This window comes from Pseudophryne corroboree, chromosome 6 (assembly GCF_028390025.1).
Source record: "Pseudophryne corroboree isolate aPseCor3 chromosome 6, aPseCor3.hap2, whole genome shotgun sequence".
Lineage (NCBI taxonomy): Eukaryota > Metazoa > Chordata > Amphibia > Anura > Myobatrachidae > Pseudophryne > Pseudophryne corroboree.
The window spans coordinates 816,763,480-816,791,383 of record NC_086449.1 but is presented as its reverse complement, the minus strand read 5'-3'; the positions used below and the strand labels follow the sequence as shown (position 1 = coordinate 816,791,383).

General features: G+C 50.1%; 1 protein-coding gene across 1 annotated transcript in view; it reads right to left on the bottom strand.

Annotated features, from left to right (window-relative positions):
- Positions 1–20,247, bottom strand: part of MED21 (mediator complex subunit 21) — a 31,162-nt gene extending 10,915 nt beyond the window's left edge. The window contains exons 1-3 of the mRNA XM_063929123.1: positions 20,136–20,247; positions 15,552–15,666; positions 14,574–14,674 (exon numbers count right to left, since the gene is read on the bottom strand). Of these exons, the coding sequence (XP_063785193.1) occupies positions 14,574–14,674; positions 15,552–15,666; positions 20,136–20,177 (258 nt within the window). The 5' untranslated portion in view covers positions 20,178–20,247. The remainder of the gene's footprint in view (positions 1–14,573; positions 14,675–15,551; positions 15,667–20,135) is intronic.
- Between the last annotated feature and the right edge of the window lie 7,657 nt (positions 20,248–27,904).

The window sequence follows — 27,904 nt, the reverse complement described above, 5'->3', positions numbered from 1 at the left end:
GTGGTTTCAGTTTTACGATCAACGTGTCTTTCAGGGAGGCTGCACCAGGAACAGGCAACACAATTTTACGTGACAGCCTAGAGACTGATGTGTCCACTATCGGTGGATTTTCCCATTTTTTCCTATCCTCCAAAGGAAAAGGAAAAGATGAGAGCAACGTTTTAGGGATCCGAAACTTCTTATCAGGATTAACCCATGGTTCTTCGAACAGGGTATTCAATTCCTTTGACGCAGGAAAAGTGACTGAGGACTTCTTTTTTACATTACAATAAGGTTCCTCACACTCCTCTGACACTTTATCAGGAATATGCAGAACATCTCTGATAGCCTCTATAAGAGCCTCTATTCCTTGTGACATAGCTGTATCCCCCCCCCCCCCTCTGTGTCCACCTCTCCCTCCTCCATGTCTGACCTGTCAGCGTCAGTCAGACTGCAGGATATGCACCAGAGACCGTTTATGCGGACAAATGGGAGGGGACTGAGACGCTGTTTTGGGGACTGAGTCTCTATTCATAAACTGATCCACGGTTTGTTTTAAATCTTGCGTCTTTTTCTCATTGCGGGACAATTTTGAAGAAAGCGTGGAGATCATTCCCTTAAGAGAATTAACCCATTCTGGTTCAGCCCCGCTAGCCTGTGAACCCCGAGTACCCAGTAGTGAGCCCCCTGGTGAAGAGGAACACTCTGCGGTACAAGACACACACTCTCTGCCTGACATAATGTAATGTGACAGTACACACGCACACACAGGAAAAGGTTTAAGCACAATTAACCCACAAAGAGCCCTTCAGGGACAGGGAAACACAGTTGTTTGGAGCCAGCCCCCACGCGCCCTTACCACTAATGCCAAGCTTAGCCGGGTCGCAGACTAAGTACCCTGACAGGGGACTTAGTACACTAATAGTCGCTCCCCCCCTGCTATGACCCCCTGGTACCACTGAGGTGAGCTGCTGGATCCTCTCATAGTGAAGCCCCGCCCCTTCAATGGCGCGAGGTCTTCCTGCTTTTTTTATACTGGCTGAGGAATCTGGTGCTTAAAATGGAGAAAACCGTTTTAAGGCTGTAGTGCCAGTATGGGTACTGTGTACAGTGTACGGGGACGAGGTCGTGTACTGTGTCCGGAGACGCATTCTGCCCGATGTAGAAGCCGTGCGTCTCCGTACCCTCATGCCGCCATAATGGGCGGCGTCCCGCTAGCCGGGGCGCCGGCTCAGTACTCACCACTCTTCATTCTTCTGGCTCTGTTAGGGGTGGCGGCGTGCTGTGGGACTGTACGCTCGCCGTGGTGGGGCTTGCGAATAGGTCCCGCAAGAGCTCAGTGTCCTGTCAGCAGGGAATGGGACCATTAACACTTTAAGAGGTTGGGCCGTTCCCCCACCTAAGTCCCACGAAGCAGGCAGGCTGGTGCCAACCAGTCCTGCCTGAAAACAACAAACATAAAAATAAATGCAGAAAACATCAGGAGCTTCCTTCAGCGTGACCGGCTCCTCCGGGCACATTTTCTAAACAGAGTCTGGTAGGAGGGGCATAGAGGGAGGAGCCAATCCACACTCTCAAATTCTTAAGGTGCACATGGCTCCTAGTGGATCAGTCTATAACCCATGGTACTAAATGGACCCCAGTATCCTCTAGGACGTAAGAGAAACTTACAATGACGGTCAATGTGGCAGCACAAAGATAAGTAAAACAAAATAAACTATAGTATGGCCACAGAGGGCTAGAAGGATACATGCACTGGTCATATAATTATAGAGGCATGCATGGTAAGGCAAGGAGTAAAAACTAAGCTGTAATGGAAAAAGGAACAGGGTGGGCAAAGGAAAAGAGAGGATGTAAATAGGCCCCAATCTAGGGGCCACTGACGGAACAGCTAAACCACGAAAGACCATACCTGTAGAGAAAGGGGTCAATACAAAGAAAAAGGAGAGCGATAGTTCCCAGGTGAATCAGTAAAGAATTAAATGCAACAACATTAAAACAATATCTCAGAATTTCTGACAGTACACAGCTAGGGGGGGGATTGGGAAGAGCAGTTACAGGGTAGGGGGTTAGGGATGGCCACCAATATAGTCGACAGCCGATGACAATTTTGCCATCAATGGTGGAGACTCAATGGTTCAGACAGTTGGTTTAAGCGTGCCCTGGACAAAGGGTCATAAAACCTAACTAGCTACAAAGCAGTGGGGCACCAAGAGAGGGGCAGCGGGTACCGATTTCTTGGGCCCGGGACAGCTACCGAGAGGAACAGCCCAGGCAGACATACAATACCATGAAGAACTCTAAAACTTAAGGTCCATACACACTAGAAAACTTGAAAGATGAACAATGTGGAAGATGAGCAATTTCCCTTGAACTCCCTGACAAACGAGCTCGAGTGTACACACTGAGTTTTTATACAAATGATCTGAGCGACCAACGATCTGCTCTGCTGGGATTGAGCTACATACATGGACGACTGACAACCTGCTTCCAACGACCAGGGGTGCACACGTCGTTCATCGTTTGCTGTGTACACACTAGAATGATCTGATCGTTCACAACCGTTATCACTCATATCTGTGGAAAATATCTTCTAGTGTGCACGGGCCTTAAGCTCAATTGTTGGAAGCCAATCTAATATTCCTCCTTCATCCTGCTCCTCTGAGCAAACAGGATCATGGGAGACTGCACTATTATTCCCTTCTTGTTTAGAAGAAAATGGATTTGCCTAAGACAGTGTGTTATTCTTATTAATTGTTTTTTCTCTAACGTCCTAAGTGGATGCTGGGAACTCCGTAAGGACCATGGGGAATAGCGGCTCCGCAGGAGACTGGGCACAACTAAAGAAAGCTTTAGGACTACCTGGTGTGCACTAGCTCCTCCCTCTATGACCCTCCTCCAGACCTCAGTTAGAATTTTGTGCCCGACCGAGCTGGATGCACACTAGGGGCTCTCCTAAGCGCTTAGAAAGAAAGTAATATTTAGGTTTTTTATTTTCAGTGAGATCTGCTGGCAACAGACTCACTGCTACGAGGGACCTAGGGGAGAGAAGCGAACCTACCTGCTTGCAGCTAGCTTGGGCTTCTAGGCTACTGGACACCATTAGCTCCAGAGGGATCGAACACAGGCCCAGCCTCGGTCGTCCGGTCCCGGAGCCGCGCCGCCGTCCCCCTAGCAGAGCCAGAAGCAAGAAGACGTTCCTGGAAATCGGCGGCAGAAGACTTCGGTCTTCATTAAGGTAGCGCACAGCACTGCAGCTGTGCGCCATTGCTCCCCAGGCACACCACATACTCCGGTCACTGATGGGTGCAGGGCGCTGGGGGGGGCACCCTGGGCTGCAATATAAGTACCTTACTTGGCAAATTAACACATAATATAGCCTTTAAGACTATATATGTGTAAAATCCCCTGCCATAACTGTATAAAAAAAGCGGGAGAAGCCCACCGGAAAAGGGGCGGGGCTATCTCCCTCAGCACACTGGCGCCATTTTCCCTCACAGCTCCGCTGGAAGGATCGCTCCCCAGGCTCTCCCCTGCAGTTCCAGACTACATAGGGTAAAAAAGAGAGGGGGGGCACTAAATTTAGGCGCAATCTTTGATATATAAGCAGCTATAAGGGGTAAAATCACTGTGTAGTGTGTATCCCTGTTTTATATAGCGCTCTGGTGTGTGCTGGCATACTCTCTCTCTGTCTCCCCAAAGGGCTTTGTGGGGTCCTGTCCTCAGTCAGAGCATTCCCTGTGTGTGTGCGGTGTGTAGGTACGGCTGTGTCGACATGTTTGATGAGGAGGCTTATGTGGAGGCGGAGCAGGTGCCGATAAATGTGATGTCACCCCCTGCGGGGTCGACACCTGAGTGGATGGATATGTGGAAGGAATTACGCGACAGTATCAACTCCTTACATAAAAGGTTTGATGACATATCAGATGTGGGACAGCCGGCTTCTCAGCCCGTGCCTGCCCAGACGTCTCAAAAGCCATCAGGGGCTCTAAAACGCCCGCTACCTCAGATGGCAGACACAGATGTCGACACAGATACTGACTCCAGTGTCGACGATGATGAGACTAGTGTACATTCCAATAAAGCCACACGTTACATGATTACGGCAATGAAAAATGTGTTGCACATTTCTGATATTACCCCAGGTACCACAAAAAAGGGTATTATGTTTGGGGAGAAAAAACTACCAGTGGTTTTTCCCCCTTCTGATGAATTAAATGAAGTGTGTGAAGAAGCGTGGGCTTCCCCCGATAAGAAACTAGTAATTTCTAAAAAGTTACTAATGGCGTACCCTTTCCCGCCAGAGGATAGGTCACGTTGGGAGACATCCCCTAGGGTAGATAAAGCGCTCACACGCTTGTCAAAGAAGGTGGCACTACCGTCTCCGGACACGGCCGCCCTAAAGGAGCCTGCTGATAGGAAGCAGGAGGCTATCCTGAAGTCTGTTTATACACACTCAGGTATTATACTGAGACCAGCTATTGCTTCAGCATGGATGTGCAGTGCTGCAGCTGCGTGGTCAGATTCCCTGTCAGAAAATATTGATACCTTAGACAGGGACACTATATTGCTAACCATAGAGCATATTAAAGACGCAGTCTTATACATGAGAGATGCACAGAGGGATATTTGCCGGCTGGCATCTAAAATAAGTGCAATGTCCATTTCTGCCAGGAGGGGTTTATGGACTCGGCAGTGGTCAGGGGATGCAGATTCTAAAAGGCACATGGAAGTTTTGCCTTACAAGGTTTGGGGATGGTCTCTCGAACCTCGTTTCCACAGCGACAGCTGGGAAGTCAGCATTTTTACCCCATGTTCCCTCACAGCCAAAGAAAGCACCGTATTATCAGGTACAGTCCTTTCGGCCCCAGAAAGGCAAGCGGGTTAAAGGCGCGTCCTTTCTGCCCAGAGGCAGAGGTAGAGGAAAAAAGCTGCAGCATACAGCCAGTTCCCAGGAACAAAAGTCCTCCCCCGCTTCCTCTAAGTCCACCGCATGACGCTGGGGCTCCACAGGCGGAGCCAGGTACGGTGGGGGCCTGTCTCAAGAACTTCAGCGACCAGTGGGCTCGCTCACGGGTGGATCCCTGGATTCTACTAGTAGTATCTCAGGGGTACAAGCTGGAATTCGAGACGTCTCCCCCTCGCCGTTTCCTCAAATCTGCCTTGCCAACAGCTCCCCCGGACAGGGAGGCAGTGCTGGAGGCAATTCACAAGCTGTATTCGCAGCAGGTGATAGTCAAGGTACCCCTCCTTCAACAAGGAAGGGGTTACTATTCCACAATGTTTGTGGTACCGAAACCGGACGGTTCGGTGAGACCCATTTTAAATTTGAAATCCTTGAACACCTATATAAAAAGGTTCAAGTTCAAGATGGAATCGCTCAGGGCGGTTATTTCAAGCCTGGAGGAAGGGGATTGCATGGTATCACTGGACATCAAGGATGCTTACCTGCATGTCCCCATTTACCTTCCTCACCAGGAGTACCTGAGATTTGTGGTACAGGACTGTCATTACCAATTCCAGACGTTGCCGTTTGGTCTGTCCACGGCACCGAGGGTATTTACCAAGGTAATGGCCGAAATGATGATACTCCTTCGAAAAAAGGGAGTTTTAATTATCCCATACTTGGACGATCTCCTTATAAAGGCGAGGTCAGGGAGCAGTTGTTGGTCGGGGTAGCACTATCTCGGGAGGTGCTACAACAGCACGGTTGGATTCTGAATATTCCAAAGTCACAGCTGGTTCCTACGACACGTCTACTGTTTCTGGGGATGGTTCTGGACACAGACCAGCAAAGGGTGTTTCTCCCGGAGGAGAAAGCCAAGGAGTTGTCGTCTCTAGTCAGAGATCTCCTGAAACCAAAACAGGTCTCGGTGCATCACTGCACGCGAGTCCTGGGAAAAATGGTAGCTTCCGACGAAGCAATTCCATTCGGTAGGTTCCATGCAAGAATCTTTCAGTGGGATCTGTTGGACAAGTGGTCTGGATCCCATCTTCAGATGCATCGGCTGATAACCCTGTCTCCAAGGACCAGGGTGTCTCTGCTGTGGTGGCTGCAGAGTGCTCATCTTCTAGAGGGCCGCAGATTCGGCATACAGGACTGGGTCCTGGTGACCACGGATGCCAGCCTTCGAGGTTGGGGGGCAGTCACACAGGGAAGAAACTTCCAAGGGCTATGGTCAAGCCAGGAGATTTCCCTACACATAAATATTCTGGAACTAAGGGCCATCTACAATGCCCTAAGTCAGGCAAGACCCCTGCTTCAAAACCAGCCGGTACTGATCCAGTCAGACAACATCACGGCGGTCGCCCATGTAAACCGACAGGGCGGCATGAGAAGCAGGACGGCGATGGCAGAAGCCACAAGGATTCTCCGATGGGCGGAAAATCTCGTGTTAGCACTGTCAGCAGTGTTCATTCCGGGAGTGGACAACTGGGAAGCAGACTTCCTCAGCAGGCACGACCTCCACCCGGGAGAGTGGGGACTTCATCCAGAAGTCTTTCAGCTGATTGTAAATCACTGGGAACGGCCACAGGTGGACATGATGGCGTCCCGCCTCAACAAAAAGCTAGAAAGATATTGCGCCAGGTCGAGAGACCCTCAGGCAATAGCTGTGGACGCTCTAGTGACACCGTGGGTGTACCAGTCGGTTTATGTGTTCCCTCCTCTTCCTCTCATACCAAAGGTACTGAGGATAATAAGACGAAGAGGAGTAAGAACTATACTCATTGTTCCGGATTGGCCAAGAAGAGCTTGGTACCCAGAACTTCAAGAAATGATCTCAGAGGACCCATGGCCTCTGCCGCTCAGACAGGACCTGCTGCAGCAGGGGCCCTGTCTGTTCCAAGACTTACCGCGGCTGCGTTTGACGGCATGGCGGTTGAACGCCGGATCCTGAAGGAAAATAAGAATTTACTTACCGATAATTCTATTTCTCGGAGTCCGTAGTGGATGCTGGGGTTCCTGAAAGGACCATGGGGAATAGCGGCTCCGCAGGAGACAGGGCACAAAAAAGTAAAGCTTTACTAGGTCAGGTGGTGTGCACTGGCTCCTCCCCCCATGACCCTCCTCCAGACTCCAGTTAGGTACTGTGCCCGGACGAGCATACACAATAAGGGAGGCATTTTGAATCCCGGGTAAGACTCATACCAGCCACACCAATCACACCGTACAACTTGTGATCTAAACCCAGTTAACAGTATGACAACAGAAAGGGCCTCTTAAAGATGGCTCCTTAACAATAACCCGAATTAGTTAACAATAACTATGTACAAGTATTGCAGATAATCCGCACTTGGGATGGGCGCCCAGCATCCACTACGGACTCCGAGAAATAGAATTATCGGTAAGTAAATTCTTATTTTCTCTATCGTCCTAAGTGGATGCTGGGGTTCCTGAAAGGACCATGGGGATTATACCAAAGCTCCCAAACGGGCGGGAGAGTGCGGATGACTCTGCAGCACCGAATGAGAGAACTCCAGGTCCTCCTTTGCCAGGGTATCAAATTTGTAAAATTTTACAAACGTGTTCTCCCCCGACCACGTAGCTGCTCGGCAGAGTTGTAATGCCGAGACCCCTCGGGCAGCCGCCCAAGATGAGCCCACCTTCCTTGTGGAGTGGGCTTTTACAGTTTTAGGCTGTGGCAGGCCTGCCACAGAATGTGCAAGTTGAATTGTGTTACAAATCCAACGAGCAATCGACTGCTTAGAAGCAGGTGCGCCCAACTTGTTGGGTGCATACAATATAAACAGCGAGTCAGATTTTCTGACTCCAGCCGTCCTTGCAATGTATATTTTTAAGGCTCTGACAACGTCCAACAACTTGGAGTCCTCCAAGTCGCTAGTGGCCGCAGGCACCACAATAGGTTGGTTCAGATGAAATGCTGATACCACTTTAGGGAGAAAATGCGGACGAGTCCGCAGTTCTGCCCTATCCGAATGGAAGATTAGATAAGGACTTTTATAAGATAAAGCCGCCAATTCAGATACTCTCCTGGCAGAGGCCAGGGCTAGTAACATAGTCACTTTCAATGTGAGATATTTCAAATCCACCTTTTTCAATGGTTCAAACCAATGGGATTTGAGGAAATCTAAAACTACATTTAGATCCCACGGTGCCACCGGAGGCACCACAGGAGGCTGTATATGCAGTACTCCCTTGACAAAAGTCTGGACCTCAGGGACAGAGGCCAATTCTTTTTGGAAGAATATTGACAGGGCCGAAATTTGAACCTTAATGGATCCCAATTTGAGACCCATAGATAATCCCGATTGCAGGAAATGTAGGAAACGACCCAGTTGGAATTCCTCCGTCGGAACCCTCCGATCCTCGCACCACGCTACATATTTTCGCCAAATGCGGTGATAATGTTTCACGGTGACTTCCTTCCGTGCCTTAATCAAGGTAGGAATGACTTCTTCTGGAATGCCTTTCCCTTTTAGGATCTGGCGTTCAACCGCCATGCCGTCAAACGCAGCCGCGGTAAGTCTTGAAAAAGACAGGGACCCTGCTGTAGCAGGTCCCTTCTCAGAGGTAGAGGCCACGGTTCGTCCGTGAGCATCTCTTGAAGTTCCGGATACCAAGTCCTTCTCGGCCAATCCGGAACCACTAGTATTGTTCTTACTCTTCTTTGCCGTATGATCTTCAATACCTTTGGTATGAGCGGCAGAGGAGGAAACACATACACTGACTGGTACACCCAAGGAGTTACCAGTGCGTCCACAGCTATTGCCTGTGGATCTCTTGACCTGGCGCAATATTTGTCCAGTTTCTTGTTGAGGCGAGACGCCATCATGTCTACAATTGGTCTTTCCCAACGGTCTATTAACATGTTGAAGACTTCTGGATGTAGACCCCACTCTCCCGGATGAAGATCGTGTCTGCTGAGGAAGTCTGCTTCCCAGTTGTCCACGCCCGGGATGAACACTGCTGACAGTGCTATCACGTGATTCTCCGCCCAGCGAAGAATCTTGGCAGCTTCTGCCATTGCACTCCTGCTTCTTGTGCCGCCCTGCCTGTTTACATGGGCGACCGCCGTGATGTTGTCCGACTGAATCAACACCGGCTTTCCTTGCAGGAGAAGTTCCGCCTGGCTTAGAGCATTGTAGATTGCTCTTAGTTCCAGAATGTTTATGTGAAGAGACTTTTCCAGACTCGTCCATACTCCCTGGAAGTTTCTTCCTTGTGTGACTGCTCCCCAGCCTCTCAGGCTGGCGTCCGTGGTCACCAGGATCCAATCCTGAATGCCGAATCTGCGGCCTTCTAATAGGTGAGCCTTCTGCAACCACCACAGAAGTGACACCCTTGTCTTTGGTGACAGGGTTATTCGCAGGTGCATCTGCAGATGCGACCCTGACCATTTGTCCAACAGATCCCTTTGGAATATTCTTGCATGGAATCTGCCGAATGGAATTGCTTCGTAAGAAGCCACCATTTTTCCCAGGACTCTTGTGCATTGATGTACTGACACTTTTCCTGGTTTTAGGAGGTTCCTGACCAGATCGGATAACTCCTTGGCTTTTTCCTCTGGAAGGAAAACCTTTTTCTGAACCGTGTCCAGAATCATTCCTAGGAACAGCAGACGAGTTGTCGGGATTAAATGGGATTTTGGAATATTCAGAATCCACCCGTGTTGTCTTAGCACCTCTTGAGATAGTGCTAAAGCTGTCTCCAGCTGTTCTCTGGACCTTGCCCTTATTAGGAGATCGTCCAAGTATGGGATAACTAATACGCCTTTTCTTCGAAGAAGAATCATCATCTCGGCCATTACCTTGGTAAAGACCCGAGGCGCCGTGGACAATCCGAACGGCAGCGTCTGAAACTGATAGTGACAGTTTTGAACAATGAACCTGAGGTACCCCTGGTGTGCGGGGTAAATCGGAACGTGTAGATACGCATCCTTGATGTCCAAGGATACCATAAAGTCCCCTTCTTCCAGGTTCGCTATCACTGCTCTGAGTGACTCCATCTTGAACTTGAACTTTTTTATGTAGAGGTTCAAGGACTTCAGATTTAGAATAGGCCTTACCGAGCCATCCGGCTTCGGTACCACAAATAGAGTGGAATAATACCCCTTTCCTTGTTGTAATAGGGGTACTTTGACTATCACCTGCTGAGCGTACAGCTTGTGAATGGCTTCCAACACCCTCTCCCTTTCGGAAGAGACGGTTGGTAAGGCAGACTTCAGGAAACGATGAGGAGGATCCGTCTCTAATTCCAACCTGTACCCCTGAGATATTATCTGCAGGATCCAGGGGTCTACCTGCGAGTGAGCCCACTGCGCGCTGTAATTTTTGAGACGGCCCCCCACTGTCCCCGAGTCCGCTTGAGAGGCCCCAGCGTCATGCTGAGGTTTTTGCAGGAGCCGGGGAGGGCTTCTGTTCCTGGGAAGGAGCTGCCTGTTGGTGTCTCTTCCCTCTTCCTCTGCCTCGTGGCAGGTACGACAAGCCCTTTGCTCTCTTATTTTTGTAGGAGCGAAAAGGCTGCGGTTGAAAGGTCGGTGCCTTTCTCTGTTGGGGAGTGACTTGAGGTAAAAAAGTGGATTTCCCGGCAGTAGCCGTGGCCACCAAGTCTGATAGACCAACTCCAAATAACTCCTCCCCTTTCTACGGCAAAACCTCCATGTGACGTTTTGAATCCGCATCGCCTGTCCACTGTCGTGTCCATAAGGCTCTTCTGGCTGAAATGGACATAGCACTCACCCGAGATGCCAGTGTGCAAATATCCCTCTGTGCATCACGCATATAGATAAATGCATCCTTTATTTGTTCTAACGACAGTAAAACATTGTCCCTATCTAGGGTATCAATATTTTCAATCAGGGATTCTGACCAAACTACTCCAGCACTGCACATCCAGGCAGTTGCTATAGCTGGTCGTAGTATAACACCTGCATGTGTGTATATATTCTTTTGAATAACTTCCATCTTTCTATCTGATGGATCCTTAAGTGCGGCCGTCTCAGGAGAGGGTAACGCCACTTGTTTGGATAAGCGTGTGAGCGCCTTGTCCACCTTAGGGGGTGTTTCCCAGCGCGCCCTAACCTCTGGCGGGAAAGGGTATAATGCCAATAACTTTTTTGAAATTATCAACTTTTTATCAGGAGCAACCCACGCTTCATCACACACGTCATTTAATTCTTCTGATTCAGGAAAAACTGTTTGTAGTTTTTTCACACCATACATAATACCCTGTTTTACGGTATCTGTAGTATCAGCTAAATGTAACGTCTCCTTCATTGCCAAAATCATATAACGTGTGGCCCTACTGGAAAATACGTTTGAATTTCTACCGTCGTCACTGGAATCAGTGCCCGTGTCTGGGTCTGTGTCGACCGACTGAGGCAAAGGGCGTTTTACAGCCCCTGACGGTGTTTGAGGCGCCTGGACAGGCATTAATTGATTGTCCGGCCGCCTCATGTCCTCAACTGACTGTTTAAGGGAAGATAAACCATCACGTAATTCCACAAATAAAGGCATCCATTCTGGTGTCGACCCCCTGGGGGGTGACATCTGCATATTTGGCAATTGCTCCGCCTCCACACCAATATCGTCCTCATACATGTCGACACCACGTACCGACACACACCGCAAACTCACAGGGAATGCTCTAATGAAGACAGGACCCACTAGCCCTTTTGGGGAGACAGAGGGAGAGTCTGCCAGCACACACCACAAAGCGCTATATATACAAGGGATATCCTTATATTAAGTGCTCCCTTATAGCTGCTTTAATATATATATATATAGCCATTAATGTGCCCCCCCTCTCTGTTTTACCCTGTTTCTGTAGTGCAGTGCAGGGGAGAGACCTGGGAGCCGTTCTGACCAGCGGAGCTGTGACAGAAAATGGCGCCGTGTGCTGAGGAGATAGGCCCCGCCCCTTTTTCGGCGGGTTCTTCTCCCGCTATTTTTCCAGTCAGGCAGGGGTTAAATATCTCCATATAGCCCCTATGGGCTATATGTGAGGTATTTTTAGCCTTGTATAAGGTTTATATTTGCCTCTCAGAGCGCCCCCCCCCAGCGCTCTGCACCCTCAGTGACTGCCCAGTGAAGTGTGCTGAGAGGAAAATGGCGCACAGCTGCAGTGCTGTGCGCTACCTTATGAAGACTGAGGAGTCTTCAGCCGCCGGTTTCCGGACCTCTTCACGCTTCAGCATCTGCAAGGGGGTCGGCGGCGCGGCTCCGGGACCGGACTCCACGGCTGGGCCTGTGTTCGATCCCTCTGGAGCTAATGGTGTCCAGTAGCCAAGCAGCAAATCCACTCTGCATGCAGGTGAGTTTACTACTTTCCCCCTAAGTCCCACGTTGCAGTGATCCTGTTGCCAGCAGGACTCACTGTAAAGAAAAAAAACCTAAACTAAACTTTCTCTAAGCAGCTCTTTAGGAGAGCCACCTAGATTGCACCCTTCTCGTTCGGGCACAAAATCTAACTGGAGTCTGGAGGAGGGTCATGGGGGGAGGAGCCAGTGCACACCACCTGACCTAGTAAAGCTTTACTTTTTTGTGCCCTGTCTCCTGCGGAGCCGCTATTCCCCATGGTCCTTTCAGGAACCCCAGCATCCACTTAGGACGATAGAGAAAAGGGCATTCCGGAGGAAGTCATCCCTACGCTGATTAAAGCTAGGAAAGAAGTGACTGCAAACCATTATCACCGCATATGGCGAAAATATGTTGCGTGGTGTGAGGCCAGGAAGGCCCCAACGGAGGAATTTCAGCTGGGCCGTTTTCTGCACTTCCTACAGTCAGGGGTGACTATGGGCCTAAAATTGGGTTCCATTAAGGTCCAGATTTCGGTTCTATCGATTTTCTTCCAGAAAGAACTGGCTTCACTACCTGAAGTTCAGACATTTGTTAAGGGAGTGCTGCATATTCAGCCCCCTTTTGTGCCCCCAGTGGCACCTTGGGATCTCAACGTGGTGTTGAATTTCCTAAAGTCACATTGGTTTGAACCACTTTAAACCGTGGATTTCAAATATCTCACGTGGAAAGTGGTCATGCTGTTGGCCTTGGCTTCGGCCATGCGTGTGTCAGAATTAGCGGCTTTATCATGTAAAAGCCCTTATCTGATTTTCCATATGGATAGGGCGGAATTGAGGACTCGTCCCCAATTTCTCCCAAAGGTGGTTTCAGCTTTTAATTTGAACCAGCCTATTGTGGTGCCTGCGGCTACTCGTGACTTGGAGGATTCCAAGTTGCTGGACGTAGTCCGGGCCCTAAAAATCTATGTTTCCAGGACAGCAGGAGTCAGAAAGACTGACTCGCTATTTATCCTGCATGCACCCAACAAGTTGGGTGCGCCTGCTTCAAAGCAGACTATTGCTCGCTGGATCTGTAGCACGATTCAACTTGCACATTCTGCGGCTGGACTGCCGCATCCTAAATCTGTAAAAGCCCATTCCACGAGGAAGGTAGGCTCTTCTTGGGCGGCTGCCCGAGGGGTCTCGGCTTTACAACTTTGCCGAGCAGCTACTTGGTCGGGGTCAAACACATTTGCTAAATTCTACAAGTTTGATACCCTGGCTGAGGAGGACCTGGAGTTCTCTCATTCGGTGCTGCAGAGTCATCTGCACTCTCCCGCCCGTTTGGGAGCTTTGGTATAATCCCCATGGTCCTTACGGAGTTCCCAGCATCCACTTAGGACGTTAGAGAAAATAAGATTTTACTCACCAGTAAATCTATTTCTCGTAGTCCGTAGTGGATGCTGTGCGCCCGTCCCAAGTGTGGATTGTCTGCAATACTTGTATATAGTTATTGTTTAACTAAAGGGTTATTGTTGAGCCATCTGTTGAGAGGCTCAGTTATATTTCATACTGTTAACTGGGTATAATATCACGAGTTATACGGTGTGATTGGTGTGGCTGGTATGAGTCTTACCCGGGATTCCAAATCCTTTCCTTATTGTGTCAGCTCTTCCGGGCACAGTATCCTAACTGAGGTCTGGAGGCGGGTCATAGAGGGAGGAGCCAGTGCACACCAGGTAGTCCTAAAGCTTTCTTTAGTTGTGCCCAGTCTCCTGCGGAGCCGCTATTCCCCATGGTCCTTACGGAGTTTCCAGCATCCACTACGGACTACGAGAAATAGATTTACCGGTGAGTAAAATCTTATTTTTTTGTATGTACTTTAAGCATTAAGAGTATCTTTTTCATATTAAACTTCATCTAATAAGATGGACTTTTGTGATTTTTATCGGATCCATTTTGCCTGTGGATTCAGTATTTGTACTACAAGGTATTTTTGGGTAATGATACCTGGAATTTAACTGTATATGCTCCTGAAACAATGTCCGTGGTGGCAGAATCTAGAAATGAATAGTGAGTGGGAGAGATACTGGAGAGTGGCATCATTTCTGCAGACAGAACAGGTGGTTGCTTTTTGGAATAACTGTACCATGTCATGCAGGCTCAAGCGAGTGCTGATCGTGACAAAGTACAGACAGAGGTTAGAGACGGGAGTATCTTGGAAACGGGTCCGAGACACCCTGAAACAAATTTGCTGTTAGGGCCTAAAACAGTGGTTGTGATTTGGAATGAGGAAGAGGGGTTCAGGGTTCACACATTGCAATTCCCAGAATGTATGCCAGCCATACACCTCACCTGTAACGCAGCCGTAGATTCCTCACTGGGCAGCGAGTCGATGAGAACATCAATGTCCTTCGCTGTGCGGGCGATTAGGGCTGCAAACAGCTGGGCATACTCTGACCAATGACAATCCAAATACAAACAACTTCAACTTAATATAGCATTTACCAAAACAAATATCATGGAACTGGCATATTTCCACCGCCCATAAACTTAGGTAGCTGCACTGCTGTGACAAAGCGTGTCATACAGATCTGGCTTCAATGACGCAATAAGTTATCAGAGTCTACAAACTACTCCGTAGGGACATCATTCAAATACAGCACGTATATTCATAAGAGACTTCTGGGAAATGTTACTGAGCAGGCCTTATACACTGATTGATGAACTGATTGTTCATAGGTGGTCATTCTGAGTTGTTCGTTCGCTGGCTGTTTTTAGCATCCGTGCAAACGCTATGCCGCCGCCCACTGGGAGTGTATTTTAGCTTAGCAGAAGTGCGAACGAAAGGATCGCAGAGCGGCGGCAAAGTTTTTTAGTGCAGTTTTAGAGTAGCTCAATACCTACTCAGCGCTTGCGATCACTTCAGACTATTCAGTTCCTGTTTTGACGTCACAAACACGCCCAGCGTTCGCCCAGCTACGCCTGCGTGTTTCCTGGCACCCCTGCGTTTTTTCGAACACTCCCTGAAAACGGTCAGTTGACACCCAGAGACGCCCACTTCATGTCAATCACACTGCAGTCATCAGTGTGACTGAAAAGCTTCGCTAGACCTTGTGTGAAACTGCATCGGCCGTTGTAAAAGTACGTCGCGCGTGTGCAAAAGTGCCGGGTTTTTTGCCTCATCGCTGCACAGCGAACAAATGCAGCTAGCGAACAACTCGGAATGATCCCCATGGGGCACACAGGGTTGGACTGGGGGTTAGAGGAATAAATGTAAGTTGATAATAAACAGTGGGGGATAATTGGTATTTCCTGGATTGCTCCACCTACCTTCTGTGGGGTTGGAGGGCTGGTCCTTGTTTACGGTTGTCTGGATGGTGTTGAAGGACGCTGGGGGCGCACATTGCTGGAGTACACCAATAGCGTTACAGAACTGATCTGCCAGCTGCACACAGGAAAGAAAACAAGGAGAGCACCGGTAAGTAAATATGTCTCAGTGATATCCCACTGCAGTAGTCCAGCCTCTGTATACTGCTAGTATACTGCTGACAAACCGTTTTCTAATGTGAAAAGTGACAGAATTTGGTGGCTATGTGGTACTTTCAGGTTGTACAAGACCGGATAGGAGTGTCTCATGCATACAGCTGTTCTGGGGGAACATGTAGGATGACACACGGGTACGGGGCTGGTGCACGCTACACTGTAGATATTTAATAGCTATATTAATAAATATCACCAGGGGTGCAACGTTTGTGACATAGATCCGTGTATTTTGCTGAGCTGCTAGGTATCGCAGGGTTTCTTCCCATCTCTCTCTTCCCCACATGTATGTCTCTCCACCTCACCCTCATGTATTGCTCTCTTTTCCCTGCCTCCCCCACATCTCTCCCGCTCTCTTTCCTCAGGTCCCCCCCCCTGCCTCCCCCTCTCTCTTCCCCACATGTATGTCTCTCCACCTCACCCTCATGTATTGCTCTCCTCTTTTCCCTGCCTCCCCCACATCTCTCCCACTCTCTTTCCTCAGGCCCCCCCCCCGCCTCCCCCTCTCTCTTCCCCACATGTATGTCTCTCCACCTCACCCTCATGTATTGCTCTTCTCTTTTCCCTGCCTCCCCCACATCTCTCCCACTCTCTTTCCTCAGGTCCCCCCCCGCCTCCCCCTCTCTCTTCCCCACATGTATGTCTCTCCACCTCACCCTCATGTATTGCTCTCCTCTTTTCCCTGCCTCCCCCACATCTCTCCCACTCTCTTTCCTCAGGTCCCCCCCTGCCTCCCCCTCTCTCTTCCCCACATGTATGTCTCTCCACCTCACCCTCATGTATTGCTCTCCTCTTTTCCCTGCCTCCCCCACATCTCTCCCGCTCTCTTTCCTCAGGCCCCCCCCCCCTCTCTCTTCCCCACATGTATGTCTCTCCACCTCACCCTCATGTATTGCTCTCCTCTTTTCCCTGCCTCCCCCACATCTCTCCCACTCTCTTTCCTCAGGTCCCCCCCGCCTCCCCCTCTCTCTTCCCCACATGTATGTCTCTCCACCTCACCCTCATGTATTGCTCTCCTCTTTTCCCTGCCTCCCCCACATCTCTCCCACTCTCTTTCCTCAGGTCCCCCCCTGCCTCCCCCTCTCTCTTCCCCACATGTATGTCTCTCCACCTCACCCTCATGTATTGCTCTCCTCTTTTCCCTGCCTCCCCCACATCTCTCCCACTCTCTTTCCTCAGGTCCCCCCCGCCTCCCCCTCTCTCTTCCCCACATGTATGTCTCTCCACCTTACCCTCATGTATTGCTCTCCACTTTTCCCTGCCTCCCCCACATCTCTCCCGCTCTCCTTCCTCAGCCCCCCCCCCCCCCCCCCGCATCCCCCTCTCTCTTTCCCCAGGTGTCCCCCCCCATTAGCAACCATGACTGGAGTATCCTTCTTCAATCACTGGAAGGCCGCTCTCTGCTCAGACAATACCGGTCGCATTAACATAAGGTGTCAGCAGCACTTTGAATAGGTGACTACTGTAGGGTATGTACTTGATTAATTCTGCCATGTTTCAGCAACACCACGGAATGGGGAGGTGGGTGTTGTGACTGCTCAAGACCTTCTCTCCTCCAACATGGGGGAAGGTTTTGTACCAGGCATCTTCTGCAGTAGCCACGAGAAGATGGGTTGGGTCTTGTGGCGACCCGGCGGGTCAGAGTGGGCGCATGCCCTTAACTTTTACTAAAAGGGAGCCTCCATGTGTATATACCCAATTACATAATAGATTATATAATATCTTTATTTAATGAAGTCTCTTGGCAATGCCAATTTGAAAAGGATACTCTCCATATTCCCACCCAGTCTTCAACCCCTTACCCATACCCACCCAGTCTCCTCCCCCCTGCCGTCTCATTCCCACCCAGTCTCCTCCCCCAGCCGCAACACATCCTCAGCACCCACACGTCACAAGATGCCCCTCATTTGCTGCAGAATTCCCCCACATGCAAATAGATAGGATCCCAACTTGCCATGAAATGTCCCCACAAGTCCCCAGATCCCACATGTATTCCTATAGTCCCCGACCCCCACATGCCTTTCAGACCTCTGCCTCTGTTGGCGGAGATCAGCAGGTTCTCCACAATCTATGGCTGTCTGGCAGTGATAGGCTCCCCGCTCCCCCCCCCCTCCCCCGACAGCCTATTAAACCCACCTCCTTCCCTGACTGGCCCGTTATCACATTTCCCCCACTGCCTGAACGGCCATTAATGGTTCCCAGTCAATGGTTTCATGCCATCAATGTTAAGGGGGGTACACACTGAGAGATTCGTGCTTAATTTCAAAGCAATATGACTAGATTGCTTAGAAGTTAAGCACAGATATCTCCGTGTGTATGCCCCATAGGGATGCGCGGCCCACGCGTCGCTATCGTTGGTACTAGACTGGCCTGACATGCAGGCCAAATCTAGTTAGATCGCAGGGTGAAATGAGCGTTCTCCCTGCCCCCCCCCCCCCCCCAACATTCCCACTCAGCACACATTGCGCTGTGTGTGCGGAGAGCTCTGTGCTAATCACTCAGCACACATCTGTGGGAGAAATCTCCCCGTGTGTACGGCCCTGTAGCCTACCCACATGTCCCCCCACACCTTCCTGAATGCCACTCTGAACTTCCCAAATGCCATTTAAACATCCACATTCCATTAACAAAATAATTCCTCACCCTAGCTCATACACATCCGTGTAATCTCCACCCCTTTCAAATGGTATCCGGTCATTAGGTCATGGCAAAGGTCGAACATGAGTTTTTCAGAATTTTTTTTTTACTTTTTCATACTTAACGATCCACGTGGAGTACGACTGGGATTAGTAACCTTGCTCGAAGCATGGCGAGCGAAGCGAGGGGACACGGTGCATTAATTGGGGTTCCCGGTCACTTTACGAAGAAAAAGACACAAAAATAAAATAAAAAATACTCATGTTGACCTAGTTAGGGTCGACCCAATGAACCACATGGTATGGTTTGCCGGTGGTCGAGATCCCGGCGACCAGCATACCGGCGCCGGGAGCCCGACTGCCGGCTTACCGACAGTGTGGCGAGCGCAAATGAGCCCCTTGCGGGCTCGCTGCGCTCGCCACGCTGCGGGCACGGTGCTATTTTATTCTCCCTCCAGGAGGGTCGTAGACCCCCACGAGGGAGAATAAGTGTCAGTATGCCGGCTGTCGGGATTCCGGCGCCGGTATACTGTGCGCCGGGATCCCGACAGCCGGCATACTGAAGACCACCCGTGAACCACACCCTTTCAAATTCCACAAATGAGGACAGATGGGAGGTATGCATTTACCCCTCACCTCATGTCCCCCACTCACTGTGAGTTTAAAATCCTAACCTTCACAAATATAGGCGAAGGGGCGATTTGCAGTTGTTGCGGCATTTACACTGCCAACGGAACCACATCTTGCACCCTTCGCCCGCATGCCAAATTCACTCAAAAGTGCTCGCTACCCTGTGGGTCAGCGAGCACTTTTGTGCAAGATCGGGCTGCCATAAAACGCGGCTATTGCTGCACTGATTTTGCCAGGTGGATGTATTTGCCAGTAATTGAATTCCCCCATAGGCTGTAGGGGAAGAACATGTACTGCAGAGTAAGCTGCACTCTCCTCTCCTCTGATGTGCTGTGGGCCCTCCCTGCAGTGCGCAGAGGAGGTCCCGAGGCGGAACCCAGGGGCGGCAGCGGCTCCCGCACCGGCGTATTGCCTGCATAAGAAAGCAGAGAATCAGTCAGAGCCACGAGCCACGGCTGAGGTCTCACTGAGCCTCTGGCTGCCTAGTGTGTGTCCGTCCCTGTTCTTATAGTTACTTCCATATATCTGGAGGCAAGAAAACACATGACGCAGATATATTTATCTATCAAGAGTGTGAGACACGGGTCTCGCACAAGGGAGGTGTGAGGCACATGAGGGAGGTGCAAGGCATGTATATAAGAGGTGAGGCATAGAACACATACTAAGAAGGTGCGGGGCACATATAAGGGAGGTGCAAAGCATGTATATGTGAGGTAAAACGTAGCACCTGTACAAAGGAGGTGCGAGGCACAGAACATATTAGGGAGGTGCAAGGCATGAATATGAGAGGTGAGGCACAATGCACATGCAAGGGATGGGAGACCCCAGACAAGCACAAAGGAGATGTGAAGCACCTATGAAAGGTGAGGCACGGGACATATTAGGGAGGTGCGAGGCACGTATATGGGAGGTGTAAGGTGTCACATATATTAGGTAACTGAGCAGGGAGAGGGGAGCTGGATACACAGGAGAGCACTATACCACGCAACACACGGGTACAGCGGTCAGTATAAGCCGCAGGAAGCCAGCACAACGCTTGTATGTCGCCTACATATACAGGGGCGCTGCCACGGAGCAGGAGACCAGCGGGACCCGGGGACCCACTCACCGAATTCAGCGCATCCTGAAGCTGCGTCAGGCGATCCGCCATTGTAGAGCCTGGCAAGGCGAAGCCACGCCTACAGCCAGAACGCGCTCTCCTATTGGTCCCTGGGTTTGTAGGCGTCAATTCTGTCTTCAAAGTTTTTTTTAATCTTTATTGATTTCACAGCCAGTTGCAGCAGTTCCTCCCTCAGAGTGAGGTGACAGAGAGACACTTTACTATTCCAAATAGACTGTGACATGGACCCAGGGGGTTATGGGAAAGGTCCTCTCCACGAAGGGAAACTAGACTCTACCATAGCCCGCACTGCTTTTTATAGCAGACATTTACCATCACATGCAGATGACACATAATATATGTGCAGTACTCATACCTCACAGCTTGGGGGCGCTGGTGTAGTGTGCTGAGGCTGGAAGTACAGTGTGGGAAATTATTTACCATTATTTGGCCACAGATGACATTCACTAGAACAGAGATAAACCTCCCACCCAGGGGCCACAATGACTGCAGCTCTCTGCTGGCACTTTTCCTGCTATCTTCTGTAACTCTGAGTAATAGACCTGGTGCCTTACTTCTACATAGCTACACCCCCTCAGGCAGAGGTGGAGCTAGGTGCCACGATGCCCGGAGCAAGGGCATGTTCCAGCACCCCCCCCCCCCCCTGTACTCAATTGGGCCAGTTCTAGACATTGTGGAGCTCAGGGCAAAAGGTCCTTTGGATGCCCCATATGTAAAATAGGGATAGTGCGCGATGAAGGTGCACATCAAAAAATATAGGGGGGTGGCCACAGAATAGTACCAATTCAGTTTTCACCGCACAGTAATGTCCATTTCTCTAACGTCCTAGTGGATGCTGGGACTCCGTCAGGACCATGGGGAATAGCGGGCTCCGCAGGAGACAGGGCACATCTAAATAAAGCTTTTAGGATCACATGGTGCGTACTGGCTCCTCCCCCTATGACCCTCCTCCAAGCCTCAGTTAGGTTTTTGTGCCCGTCCGAGAAGGGTGCAATCTAGGTGGCTCTCCTAAAGAGCTGCTTAGAAAAAGTTTTTTTAGGTTTAAATCTCAGTGAATCCTGCTGGCAACAGGATCACTGCATCGAGGGACTTAGGGGAGAGATTTCCAACTCACCTGCGTGCAGGATGGATTGGAGTCTTAGGCTACTGGACACTTAGCTCCAGAGGGAGTCGGAACACAGGTCCTCCTGGGGTTCGTCCCGGAGCCGCGCCGCCGATCCCCCTTACAGACGCTGAAGACGGAGGTCTGGAAAGCAGGCGGCAGAAGACTCCTCAGTCTTCATGAAGGTAGCGCACAGCACTGCAGCTGTGCGCCATTGTTGCTACACGTCTCACTGATTCAGTCACGGAGGGTGCAGGGCGCTGCTGGGGGCGCCCTGGGCAGCAATATTAAATACCTTTAGTGGCAAAATAAATACATCACATATAGCCATTAAGGCTATATGTATGTATTTAACCCAGGCCAGTTTTCTTAAAACCCGGGAGAAAAGCCCGCCGAAAAAGGGGCGGAGCTTATTCTCCTCAGCACTCAGCGCCATTTTCCTGCTCAGCTCCGCTGGTGAGGAAGGCTCCCAGGACTCTCCCCTGCACTGCACTACAGAAACAGGGTAACAAAGAGAAGGGGGGCATAATTTGGCGATATTGATATATTAAAAGCGCTTATATTAAAAACAACACCTTCTAGGGTTGTTTATATACATTTATAGCGCTTTTGGTGTGTGCTGGCAAACTCTCCCTCTGTCTCCCCAAAGGGCTAAGAGGGTCCTGTCTTCGATTAGAGCATTCCCTGTGTGGCTGCTGTGTGTCGGTACGTGTGTGTCGACATGTATGAGGACGATGTTGGTGTGGAGGCAGAGCAATTGCCGGTAATGGTGATGTCACCCCCTAGGGAGTCGACACCGGAATGGATGGCTTTAGTTATGGAATTACGTGATAATGTTAGCACATTACAAAAGTCAGTTGACGAAATGAGACGGCCGGAAAACCAGTTAGTACCGGCTCAGGCGTCTCAGACACCGTCAGGGGCTGTAAAACGTCCCTTACCTCAGTCAGTCGACACGGGTACCGACACAGATGAATCTAGTGTCGACGGTGAAGAAACAAACGTATTTTCCAATAGGGCCACACGTTATATGATCACGGCAATGAAGGAGGCTTTGCAGATCTCTGATACTGCTGGTACCTCAAAAAGGGGTATTATGTGGGGGGTGAAAAAACTACCTGTAGCTTTTCCAGAATCAGAGGAATTGAATGACGTGTGTGACGAAGCGTGGGTTAACCCAGATAGAAAACTGCTAATTTCCAAGAAGTTATTGGCATTATACCCTTTCCCACCAGAGGTTAGGGCGCGCTGGGAAACACCCCCTAGGGTGGATAAGGCGCTCACACGTTTATCAAAGCAAGTGGCGTTGCCGTCTCCTGATACGGCCGCCCTCAAGGATCCAGCAGATAGGAGGCTGGAAACTACACTGAAGAGTATATACACACATACTGGTGTTATACTGCGACCGGCAGTAGCCTCAGCCTGGATGTGCAGTGCTGGGGTAGTGTGGTTGGATTCTCTGACTGAAAATATTGATACCCTGGATAGGGACAGTATTTTATTGACTCTAGAGCAATTAAAGGATGCTTTTCTTTATATGCGAGATGCTCAGAGGGATATTTGTACTCTAGCATCAAGAGTAAGCGCGATGTCCATATCTGCCAGAAGAAGTTTATGGACGCGACAGTGGTCAGGTGATGCGGATTCCAAAAGGCATATGGAAGTATTGCCATATAAAGGAGAGGAATTATTTGGGGTCGGTCTTTCGGACCTGGTGGCCACGGCAACTGCCGGCAAATCCACTTTTTTACCTCAGACCCCCTCCCAACAGAAAAAGACACCGTCTTTTCAGCCGCAGTCCTTTCGCTCCTATAAAAACAAGCGACCAAAAGGACAGTCTTATCTGCCGCGAGGCAGAGGAAAGGGTAAGAGAGGGCAGCAAGCAGCCCCTGCCCAGGACCAGAAGCCCGCCCCGGGTTCTACAAAGCCATCAGCATGACGCTGGGGCTTTACAAGCGGACTCAGGAGCGGTGGGGGGTCGACTCAAGATTTTCAGCAATCAGTGGGCTCGCTCACAAGTGGACCCGTGGATCCTGCAGATAATATCTCAGGGTTACATGTTGGAGTTCGAAAGGTCTCCCCCTCGCCGGTTCCTAAAGTCTGCTTTACCAACGTCTCCCTCAGAAAGGACGTCGGTTTTGGAAGCCATTCACAAGCTGTATTCTCAGCAGGTGATAGTCAAGGTACCCCTCCTACAACAGGGAAAGGGGTATTATTCCACACTATTTGTGGTACCGAAGCCGGACGGTTCGGTAAGACCTATTCTAAACCTGAAATCCTTGAACCTGTACATACAGAAATTCAAGTTCAAGATGGAGTCACTCAGAGCAGTGATAGCGAATCTGGAAGAAGGGGACTTCATGGTGTCCCTGGACATAAAGGATGCTTATCTGCATGTCCCAATTTACCCCTCACACCAAGGGTATCTCAGGTTCGTGATACAAGACTGTCATTATCAGTTTCAAACGCTGCCGTTTGGTTTGTCCACGGCCCCTCGGGTCTTTACCAAGGTAATGACCGAAATGATGGTTCTTCTACGAAGAAAAGGCGTATTAATTATCCCTTACTTGGACGATCTCCTGATAAGGGCAAAGTCCAGAGAACAGCTGGAAGTCGGTGTAGCACTAACCCAGGTAGTGCTTCAGCAACACGGGTGGATTCTGAATCTTCCAAAATCTCAATTGACCCCGACAACTCGTCTGCTGTTCCTGGGAATGATTCTGGACACGGTTCAGAAAAAGGTGTTTCTCCCGGAGGAGAAAGCAAGGGAGTTATCCGAACTTGTCAGGAACCTCCTAAAACCAGGAACTGTGTCAGTACATCAATGCACAAGAGTCCTGGGAAAGATGGTGGCTTCTTACGAAGCGATTCCATTCGGCAGATTCCATGCACGGACATTTCAGTGGGATCTGCTGGACAAATGGTCCGGATCGCATCTGCACATGCATCAGCGGATAACACTGTCACCAAGAACAAGGTTGTCTCTCCTGTGGTGGTTGCAGAGTGCCCATCTGTTAGAGGGCCGCAGATTCGGCATACAGGACTGGGTCCAGGTGACTACGGATGCCAGCCTACGAGGCTGGGGAGCAGTCACACAGGGAAGAAACTTCCAGGGCGTGTGGTCAAACCTGGAGACGTCCCTTCACATAAATATACTGGAGCTAAGAGCGATCTACAATGCTCTAAGCCTGGCAAAATCGCTGCTTCAGGGTCAGCCGGTGTTGATCCAGTCGGACAACGTCACGGCAGTCGCCCACGTAAACCGACAAGGCGGCACGAGAAGCAGAAGAGCAATGACAGAAGCTGCAAGGATTCTGCGCTGGGCGGAGAATCATGTCATAGCACTGTCAGCAGTGTTCATCCCGGGAGTGGACAACTGGGAAGCAGACTTCCTCAGCAGACACGACCTTCACCCGGGAGAGTGGGGACTTCATCCAGAAGTCTTCCACATGATTGTGAACCGTTGGGAAAGACCAAAGGTGGACATGATGGCGTCTCGCCTCAACAAAAAATTGGACAGATATTGCGCCAGGTCAAGAGACCCTCAGGCAATAGCTGTGGACGCTCTGGTAACACCGTGGGTGTACCAGTCAGTGTATGTGTTCCCTCCTCTGCCTCTCATACCAAAGGTACTGAGAATTATACGGAAAAGAGGAGTAAGAACAATACTGGTGGCTCCGGACTGGCCAAGAAGAACTTGGTATCCGGAACTTCAAGAGATGCTCACGGAGGATCCATGGCCTCTACCTCTAAGAAGGGATCTGCTTCAGCAGGGATCTTGTATGTTCCAAGACTTACCGCGTCTGCGTTTGACGGCATGACGGTTGAACGCCGGATTCTAAAAGAAAAGGGCATTCCAGAGGAAGTTATTCCTACCTTGATTAAGGCTAGAAAGGAAGTGACTGTACAACATTATCACCGCATTTGGCGAAAATATGTTGCGTGGTGTGAGGCCAAGAAGGCTCCAACGGAAGAATTTCAATTGGGTCGATTCTTACATTTCCTGCAAGCAGGATTGTCTATGGGCCTAAAATTGGGGTCCATTAAAGTTCAAATTTCGGCCTTATCAATCTTCTTCCAGAAGGAATTGGCATCAGTGCCTGAAGAACAAACTTTTGTCAAAGGTGTACTACATATACAACCCCCAATAGTGCCTCCAGTGGCACCGTGGGATTTGAACGTAGTTTTGAATTTTCTCAAATCTCATTGGTTTGAGCCTCTAAAATCGGTAGATTTAAAATACCTTACATGGAAGGTAACCATGCTATTGGCCCTGGCTTCAGCCAGGAGAGTTTCAGAGTTGGCGGCTTTATCATACAAAAGCCCATATCTGATTTTCCATTCGGACAGGGCAGAACTGCGGACACGTCCTCATTTTCTCCCTAAGGTGGTTTCGGCTTTTCACTTGAACCAGCCTATTGTGGTGCCTGCGGCTACTAGCGACTTGGAGGACTCCAAGTTACTGGACGTTGTCAGAGCATTAAAAATATATATTTCAAGGACAGCTGGAGTCAGAAAATCTGACTCGTTGTTTATATTGTATGCACCCAACAAGATGGGTGCTCCTGCGTCTAAACAGACGATTGCACGTTGGATCTGTAGCACAATCCAACTTGCACATTCTGTGGCAGGCCTGCCACAGCCTAAATCTGTAAAGGCCCACTCCACAAGGAAAGTGGGCTCATCTTGGGCGGCTGCCCGAGGGGTCTCGGCATTACAACTTTGCCGAGCAGCTACGTGGTCAGGGGAGAACACGTTTGTAAAATTTTACAAATTTGATACTCTGGCTAAGGAGGACCTGGAGTTCTCTCATTCGGTGCTGCAGAGTCATCCGCACTCTCCCGCCCGTTTGGGAGCTTTGGTATAATCCCCATGGTCCTGACGGAGTCCCAGCATCCACTAGGACGTTAGAGAAAATAAGAATTTACTTACCGATAATTCTATTTCTCATAGTCCGTAGTGGATGCTGGGCGCCCATCCCAAGTGCGGATTGTCTGCAATACTTGTACATAGTTATTGTTACAAAGATCGGGTTATTACTATTGTTGTGAGCCATCTTTTCAGAGGCTACTTCGTATTTTGTTATCATACTGTTAACTGGGTTCAGATCACAAGTTGTACGGTGTGATTGGTGTGGCTGGTATGAGTCTTACCCGGGATTCAAGATCCTTCCTTATTGTGTACGCTCGTCCGGGCACTGTACCTAACTGAGGCTTGGAGGAGGGTCATAGGGGGAGGAGCCAGTACGCACCATGTGATCCTAAAAGCTTTATTTAGATGTGCCCTGTCTCCTGCGGAGCCCGCTATTCCCCATGGTCCTGACGGAGTCCCAGCATCCACTACGGACTATGAGAAATAGAATTATCGGTAAGTAAATTCTTATTTTCTCTGACGTCCTAGTGGATGCTGGGGACTCCGTAAGGACCATGGGGAATAGCGGCTCCGCAGGAGACTGGGCACAACTAAGAAAGATTTAGGACTACCTGGTGTGCACTGGCTCCTCCCTCTATGCCCCTCCTCCAGACCTCAGTTAGAATTTTGTGCCCGGCCGAGCTAGTTGCACACTAGGGGCTCTCCTGAGCTCTTAGAAAAGAAAGTATATTTAGGTTTTTTATTTTCAGTGAGATCTGCTGGCAACAGACTCACTGCTACGAGGGACTGAGGGGAGAAGAAGCGAACCTACCTGCTTGCAGCTAGCTTGGGCTTCTTAGGCTACTGGACACCATTAGCTCCAGAGGGATCGAACACAGGCCCAGCCTCGGTCGTCCGGTCCCGGAGCCGCGCCGCTGTCCCCCTTGCAGAGCCAGAAGCAAGAAGAACGTCCAGGAAATCGGCGGCTGAAGACTCCGGTCTTCATTAAGGTAGCGCACAGCACTGCAGCTGTGCGCCATTGCTCCCCATGCACACCACACACTCCGGTCACTGATGGGTGCAGGGCGCTGGGGGGGGGGGCGCCCTGGGCTGCAATAATAGTACCTTAGCTTGGCAAAAAAACACATAATATAGTCAGTAAGACTATATATGTGTAAAATCCCCTGCCAAAAATATCCTAAAAAAAGCGGGAGAAGTCCGCCGGGAAAGGGGCGGGGCTATCTCCCTCGGCACACTGGCGCCATTTCCTCTCACAGCTCCGCTGGAAGGACGCTCCCAAGGCTCTCCCCTGCAGTTTCCAGGCTCAATAGGGTAAAAAAGAGAGGGGGGGCACTAAATTTAGGCGCAAAACTGTGTATTATAGCAGCTATAGGGGAAAAATCACTGTGTGTAGTGTGTATCCCTGCAGTATATAGCGCTCTGGTGTGTGCTGGCATACTCTCTCTCTGTCTCCCCAAAGGACTTTGTGGGGTCCTGTCCTCAGTCAGAGCATTCCCTGTGTGTGTGTGCGGTGTGTCGGTACGGCTGTGTCGACATGTTTGATGAGGAGGCTTATGTGGAGGCGGAGCAGGTGCCGATAAATGTGATGTCACCCCCTGCGGGGTCGACACCTGAATGGATGGACATGTGGAAGGAATTACGCGACAGTGTCAACTCCTTACATAAAAGGTTTGACGACATAGCAGATGTGGGACAGCCGGCTTCTCAGCCCGTGCCTGCCCAGGCGTCTCAAAAGCCATCAGGGGCTCTAAAACGCCCACTACCTCAGATGGCAGACACAGAT